This window comes from Peromyscus leucopus, chromosome 20 (assembly GCF_004664715.2).
Source record: "Peromyscus leucopus breed LL Stock chromosome 20, UCI_PerLeu_2.1, whole genome shotgun sequence".
Lineage (NCBI taxonomy): Eukaryota > Metazoa > Chordata > Mammalia > Rodentia > Cricetidae > Peromyscus > Peromyscus leucopus.
In genome coordinates this window covers 7978505-7986633 of record NC_051080.1, presented here as the reverse complement: position 1 = coordinate 7986633, position 8129 = coordinate 7978505, and the positions used below count along the sequence as shown (strand labels likewise).

Sequence of the window (8129 nt, the reverse complement as noted above, 5' to 3'; positions counted from 1 at the left end):
TTATGAGGGCTTCAGTTTTTTTGTTTCTTTGATTTTGCTTTTTGATTTTTTGAGAGAGGGTTTCTCTGTGTAGCCTTGGCTGTCCTGGAACTCACTCTGTAGACCAGACTGGCCTCGAACTCCCAGAGATCCGCCTGCCTCTGTCTCCCGAGTGCTGGGATTAAAGGAGTGCACCACCACCACCCGGCTGTTTTGTTTTTTAAAGTATAATCCAGGGCCATTTTTCTTATTATACCAAATGATGTTTCTATACTACAATCATCTCCAGAGCTATACTGTAAAATATTGTAAAATGTCATCAGTGGGTAGTGATGGCTGGTTTTAATGGAGAATCATTATTTTGAATGTACATGTAACCTCGTGTATTCAATTTTTATCAAAAGATTGCAGGGAACTTGGGAAATTGCCACAAAATAGTTACTGAACAGGACATAGAGAAAGAAGGTTTTATACAGAATAAAGTGAACCTACTTGGAACTTGGAATTCAAAATCCATGCTCACTTACAAGGTGTATGCAATGCCCTGCTCACACAGGGTATATTACTCTTGGTGAATGTTAGGTCCTAAATAGTTGTAACTTACAGGACACAGAAATAGATAAACATAATCCGGCAGCTACATCAGATCAAATGGACCAGGAAAAAAATGGTGAATCTCATCCTACTTAGTGACTAGCTCACGTCAAGGAGGTAACTCAACCCTCTGAGCTCGCGCTGACCCCTCTTGCCTTGTACGCTGACTATCTAGCAAAACACCACGCGTGAAAACAGTTGGTCAACTCGGAGGGGCCACACAAATGACCTTTGGTTATTTTGAGGTCTCTGGCACATCATCTTTGTCCCCCACAACTATCTCTTTGGTCTTAAATTTTTCTTTGGTCTTAAATTATCTCAAGATTGAATGCCTTACTCAGTGGGGTTACTTCTTTCGACTCTGCCCAGCTTCTTGGAAGCTCTGGCTTCTGTTTGGCTCCGTTACCTAATTGTGGGCTATGCTGACCTTGTCACATAAGAGCTGTGCACTGGAACCCATGAAAGTACTGTGCAGGATTGGAGGGTGGAGAGCAAGGAGGCAGGGGGTTTCACTTCTGTTTGAGAGAACCACACCATGGCTCTCTCCCTGGAAACTGACTTGCAAGGACTTCTCATGCCTTCTCCTGCAGCGGTGGAGAACCCAGTGTTCTCTTTGTGTCTCGCTTCAGCACAGGGCTGAACACACTTATAACCTCAGTTAGAAAGCATTCTTGCTTGGCACGACGCGGAGCTGGAATCCAGTGCTGATGATTAATGGAACAAGGACTCTGAATAAAATAACAACAGCCGCCAAGAGACTTGTGCTTACCACATGCGGGGCTGTTCCGTGCATGAATTCATTGACTCTTCGTAGCTGATCTGTCCTCCTTATCCAGATGAGGAGAGCACAGGCAGTGCTTGACTTAGGATGGTTTGCAAGCCACAGCAATTCCGTGGAAGCCACACTTGAAATTCTGATCTTCTCCTGCACTGGTGATGTTCCATGTGGTGCTCGATTATTATGCTGATGCTGAATGCAAGCTGTCAGTCAGCTGTGCAATAATGAAGGCAAGCAATAGCTCCCCCATGGTGCTCTGTGATGTGGCTCAGCTATCAGGCTCAGGGGGGCAGGTATAGTGTGTGCCTTTTTTACACAGGACATTTTTAAAAATTTATTCTATGTGCATTGGTGTGAAAGGTGTCAAATCCCCTGGAACTGGAGTTACAGTTGTGAGCTGCCATGTGGATGCTGGGAATTGAACTCAAGGACCTCCGGAAGAGCGGTTGCTCTTAACTGCTGAGCCATCTCTCCAGCCCCACTTAGGATTTTTTTAACTTGCCATGGATTGATTGGGACTTAGCCCATTATAAATCAAGGAGGGTTTGCAATTTAAATTCCTTTACAAAGACTCTTACAATCTAGCCCTGGCTAGCCTGGAACTCACAGAGATCTGCCTGCTTCTGCCTTCAGAGTAAGGGGATTAAAGTTGTGTACTTCACCAGGCAACTGCTTATAATTTTTATGAAGCCCAATAGTTAGTAAATGGCATGTATTCAAATTCAGACCATCTGGTTCCAGAACCTATAGCCTTAACTCTATGTCACACTGTTACTACTACTTGTTATTATTATCATCTACAAGTGGCATAACAAATTATCCCCAAATTCAGAGGCTTAACACAACAGTGTCTATGGTCAGGAATTGGAGAACACCTTGGCTGGATCCTCTGACCCAGAGGCTTTGATAGGCAGCAGTCAAGTTCTCCATGGCTGTAGGCATCTCGAGGTTTGCCTGGGAAGAACCTACCTCTAAGCTTCCTCATGGGGTTGGCAACAGGATACAGTTCCTTCCAGGCTGTAGACAGAAAGTATCCTTAATTCTGTGTTGTGCAGTCTCACTATTTGGCAGTCTGCCCTGCGGGAACACTGGAAAAGAAAACAGAGTCCTGCAAAATGGGAGTCACCGCTGACTGTAGTTCTCATCCCCTGGTGGCATTCCATCAATCGTTGCCATAGTCTATTATCAGAAGCGACTCACAACTTGGTGGAGATTATAAAATGACATAGATTTAAAACAGTGAGGATCACAGGAACTATGCCCAAAGCTTTCCACTCTCGAAATAATAACATTGTATAATAACTTCATAACATTTATCAAAGGTCTACTATGTGCCAGTAAAACCATTTTATATATACTAATTTATTTCATCCTCACCATGAACTCTACTTGGCAGGAGCAATATGAAGAGAGAGTGTCACCATTACATCAGGGGCCAGAGAATGAAGAATACCACTTTCCTGTGTTACCCTGGGAATGAGTGCTAGAAACTGAATCTATTCCAACCATATCTCCTCTATGAAATCCTTTGTCTTACTCATGGGATGGCTCTTTCCAGGTAATTACAAACAGTTTGTTTTTTGTTTTTTGTTTTTTGTTTTCCCCAAAGTGAGTTTGTTTGGGCTCTATCAGTTCTGGGGGTAACAGGGAAATTTTATTTCTTAACAAAAATTTTAAAAGCAACTAATATGTGCAAGTGTGTGCATGTAGGGCAATGATAAGGATGTAGGTGATGGTTGGGATCAAAGCCAGGGTTTTCATACATTAGGCAAGAGCCTTACTGATGGGCTACACCCCCTCCCTAGCCTAAAAAACACAATTTTCTTACACATTGTAATTTATAAAAAGAACATAGCTCCACATGAATTTGATTTTTAAAACTCAAGTGCCAATAAGAATCATCTTAAGGGCTGGAGAGATGGCTCAGAGGTTAAGAGCACTGACTGTTCTTCCAGAGGTCCTGAGTTCAATTCCCAGCACCCACATGGTGGCTCACAACCATCTGTAATGAGATCTGGCATACTCTTCTGTGTACATAATAAATAAATAAATCTTTAAAAAAAGGAATCATCCTAAGTTTCCTATTTAAAAATAGTTACCCAGAATACAAGCTATCCAAATGAATTAGATGTTTTGTTTATTTTTGTGTGTGTTTCTGCAAGTGTACATGAATGTATTTGAGATTGCATGGAAAGCCATTGTTGGTTTGGGTGTCTTCCTTAATCACTCTCAACCTTATTTTATTTTTAGATCTCTTCTCCTATTAAATCTGAGCTCAGTGAGCTGCTAGACCATCTGGCCAGCAACTCTGAGGGAATTTGCTGTTTCTACCTCCCCAGATCTGGGGTACAGGTGTGTGGTGCAGCACCCAGCTTTTTCCATGAGTACTAAGGCTACAAACTCGGGTCCTCATGCTTGAATGAATGGCAAGCACTTGCTGACAGTAATATCCTAAGCCCAGATGTTAATTGAAATCTCATTTGTTTGTTTCCTGTTTCTCTTCAAAAAGTAAGTTGAGGTGGCTTGTCTCCAGTCACTCCACCTTAAGGAAGGAGCAAACAGCTTCCCCTGAAAGGATCAAAGCTCTTTGGGTTGGATGGAAGGGCAGCAACACTGACCAGGTCTTATCCGATGCCTGTCTCCCCAGTTGGAGGCCTGGGGAAGAGGTAGGGTTACTTAGGACAGGAGGGGTGGGAAATCTTTCCTATTTTTAATAAGGACTGAAACAGTTGCTCCTTATGGGAGCCGTGTGGAAGGCATCCCAGATTCCTAGGCCACTGGGTGTGTGTCTATTTTCAAGTCTCTGATATTTGCAATGACACAGCCTTTAAACATCCAGGAAACTGTTTCTAGTCAAGGTAAAAATATCAACAGAGAACTATAGAATTAAAATCCTAAATAAAAAGTGAGCAAATGGGAATTCGATGGTTTATTGTTAAAGGACTGATTGCTTAACAAGCCTAACCAGGTAAGCAGTGAGCACTAGTTATTAACACATGAATAAGACTGATCACATTACTAGGTCAGGAAGTAATATCAACTCAAACAAAAAGCACTAGCTAGCACTATGTATTAAGTGTAGTTAAGAAAAACATCTCCGTAAACTAGAGACACAGTCCCTTTTACCATGACAAAGAATACTATCTAGGCAAGTATATTTAACAGTGAAACATAAAACCAATTCCCAACAAACTCAGAATAAAGACAAAGATGTTCTTTACTACATTTTATTATTATTATTTATTATGTATACAGTGTTCTGTCTGTGTGACAGAAGAGGGCATCAGATACCTTTATAGACGGTTGTGAGCCACCATGTGGTTGCTGGGAGTTGAGCTCAAGACCTCTGGAAGAGCAGCCAGTGCTGTTAACCTCTGAGCCATCTCTCCAGCTCCTTTACTACAGTTTTGTCAAGTACAAAAAATGAACAGCCTAGGTGTCATGGTTAACAATTGACTATTAAGTAAGTTATGACACATTCATAATATGAACACCAGGTAGCATTATAATACGGTACATGAATGCATAGACAGGTAGATAGGTTAGATGCATAGACAGACAGACAGACAGATGGATAGATAGTATATCTGTAAATACAAAATATGTCTGAGCAGAATTATGCACCAAATGATGAAAACTGTTAAGAATGGTTCCTGTAGAAGACAGAGATTGGTAGAACTGAAGGAGGGGTAAAATTGGAAGATTCTAGGTAAATTCACATATTTCTGAGCTGTTTTTAATGCTTTTGGAACAAATACTATGCACTCCATGTTTAAACATTTTAAAAGTCTAAGATTAATGACAGTGAAGAAATGACCTCTAATTGAATAATAGTATCTATACTATAACAGCATCAACACATTGAAATGCAACCCAAAGATGTGCATCCAAATTTTAACTTGGTCATTATACTTCAATGGTTGAATTATGGATTTTTTTTCTTTAACTCTATGTGGGTTTCTTTTTGGTTCTGCATAAACCACTATTTTGTAATTAGGACAAAGGTTATTGGAGAAAACTATGATGATCTTTCTAGGTTGCACCCAACAATGATTACAGAATTTGAAGAAGAATGTGTTTATCTTAATTTGGTTTCTAACATGGTCATGATGCTTTATTTTATTGCAAAGTCAGATCCCTTTCTGAACTTGTTTAATCTAGTCATTTCTTTGAAGTTTACAATCTTCCTTTTCTTGTAGTCTTTATGGAATCATTCACTAATTTTTCTAGAGCATTCCCTGTCTTCTCTAGAGCTCTTTCCTATTTGAGTCCATCCCTCTTGACCCAGACCTTCATCAGCTCAGACGTGAAGCATAGAGGGATTCTCTGAGTCTCCCTGGCCACCAGCTTGTCCTGTCTATACATCTCTCTGTCCCCTTTTCCCTTTCTCTATCGCCTCTATTTCCCTATTGCGACCATTTATCCATCCACTGTTCTTTTGTTTCTCTAACTGGCTACATCACTACCTTCATGTCTGTGCCCTTGATGTTGCTCCTTGTAACAACATTCTAATGAACTCTACCTCCATCACAGTCTCTCCCTTATCCCATTGTAAATGAAATAAATCATTTGTTGAACACATTTTTTTTCACAGATTTAATTCACCGTATTTTATGCGGTGACCACAGCTGGAGCCTGGGTCCTCTGAGCAGAGACTCTAATGTGGGTTTTCACAAGATGGTCAGTGAATTCCTGATAAGGAGACTTGGTGAACACAGTCTCTTTCCAGAGGTTGGGGGGTCAGGAAGCTGAAGGTCTCAGAGATGGCATCAAAGGTGGCCTTGATAAAGTTGCCCAGGATGGCAGTGCAGCCCCTGGCTGACGTGTAGTCATTATACAGGCCATCATCAGTAGCTTCTTGGGTACAGAAGTAGAGATGATGGCAGTGCCTCTGGGGGCAGGGATGAGACGCACCAACACAGAAAGAACCACAGTGGCCTGTCACCTTGCATGGAGCAGTGTGGGGCTTGCCAATTTTTGTTTGTCAGTTTTTGTTTTGTTTTGTTTATTTCAAGGCAGGGTTTCTCTGTGTAGCCCTGACTGTCCTGGAACTTGCTCTGTAGACCAGGCTGGCCTTGAACTCACAGAGATTCACCTGCCACTTCCTTCCAAGTGCTGGGATTAAAGGCATGTGCCACCACTACCTGTCGAGGCTGTCCAATCTTGTTCCCCCAGTAGCCTCTCAGCATAGGGACAATAGAAAGCTTGGCCAAGATGATGACCTCTCTGACGGCAGTGGCTACCTCCTTGGAGCACTTAATGCCAAGACCAACATGACCATTGTAGTCCCCAATAGGGGCAAAAGCTGGTCCTTCTGCACTGGCATGGTCTTTCAGAACCTCATCCTTTAGGGATGTGTCCAGGAAAAAGGTCAAAATCTTGGATTCCTTAATGGCAGAGAGAACAGGTAGATCTCTTCCAGGGACTTGATCTTCATTCCTGGACCAAGCAGCTCAGGCTGGTGATGGGGATCCACCCCTTGTTTTTGGCTTTACCTCCATGAACCCTGCAGCCTCCACCAGGGCCACAGATCGACCATGACCATTAAGACCAAAGCTGGATCCTCCCTGGAAGCCTCTGCAACCTCCTAATCCTGGTTGGATCCTCCGGGCCTGCCCTCCACAATGGCTTTTCCTGGAGCAGCAGCAGTAGCTGTTTAGCATATTTCTTTAGCATGTGCTGTGTATTAGACACTAGCCTGGTCAGAGGAGTGTTGACTTATTTTTCCAAATCAATGACTGGACCACAACCCAAGGATTCTAATACTCAACTTCACAGTATCATCTGCCAATACTTTATTATGTTCTCTAGTAACTAGAGTTATCTAAGAGCCCCTCATTTCTCTTCTTTTTCCCACTGACTATAGTCTCAGGAAGTCTTGTTTGTTTTGAGATTGGGTCTCTTTATTTATCCCTGGCTGTCAGAGAACTCATTATACTGACCAAGCTGGCCTCAAACTCACAAAGATCCTCTTACCTCTACTTCCTGAGAGCTGGGATTAAAGGCGTGTGCCACCATGCCTAGATGCTTCAAGAAGCCTTTCTGTATTCAACAAGTAATATGTGCCACATAGGTGCCAGGCTTTGTGCTAAATACTAGGGATAGAAAGGTGAATAGAGTCTACTTCTTACTCAGAGACCTCAACCTGGGGAAAGTAGACAAACAACAGTGAGAAGTCCTTCGACGGAAATGTTCAGAGGAACAAAAGAAAACGTGTTTCATTCCACTGGGGAGGAGCAAGGAAGACTCCCCAGGTGAGGCAATGATTGTCATGATAATAGGTAGAAAGCCGAGGACCACATTCCAAGAGTAGGATTCTGACATCGCATGAAACAGCAAGCTTGTGAGGAAGCCAGCCTGCAGAGCTGGGCAGGACCCTGGTCTTTTTCAGCCTTGTGATGCAATGGAGGGAGTGAGAAGACACTAAGGGATTTCAGCCGATGAAGGAGCATAGTTTGAGAAGTGTCTCTGGTGGTCACCTGGGAAATTACTTGAGAGTGACCAATAAGACAGGTGTGGTAAAGAGTCGGTAGTTCCCCAGCTACTGGTAAGGACCACGAAGTCAAGAGAAGTGGGCCAGTGATGAGGTGCGGGAGTGGAGGGGTGGGATTGAGAGCAGGAAATGGTCTGGATCAGTGGTTCTCAGCCTTCCAATACTTTAATACAGTCCATGCCGTGGTGACCCCCAACCATAAAACTGTTTCATTGCAACTTCATAACTGTGAATTTGTTACTGTTATGAATTGTAATGTAAATACCTGATGTGCAGAGTAACTGA

The 8129-nt window shown here is 42.6% G+C and overlaps 1 protein-coding gene across 1 annotated transcript; it reads right to left on the bottom strand.

Moving 5' to 3' along the window:
- Window positions 1–1145: 1145 nt before the first annotated feature.
- Window positions 1146–7014, bottom strand: LOC114693083 (40S ribosomal protein S2-like). Its single transcript, XM_028869317.1, has 4 exons — window positions 6847–7014; window positions 6496–6738; window positions 6066–6242; window positions 1146–1277 (listed from the first exon to the last, which is right to left on the bottom strand). Exons 1-4 carry the CDS (start codon window positions 7012–7014, stop codon window positions 1146–1148), a joined length of 720 nt encoding a protein of 239 aa, XP_028725150.1.
- Window positions 7015–8129: the final 1115 nt, after the last annotated feature.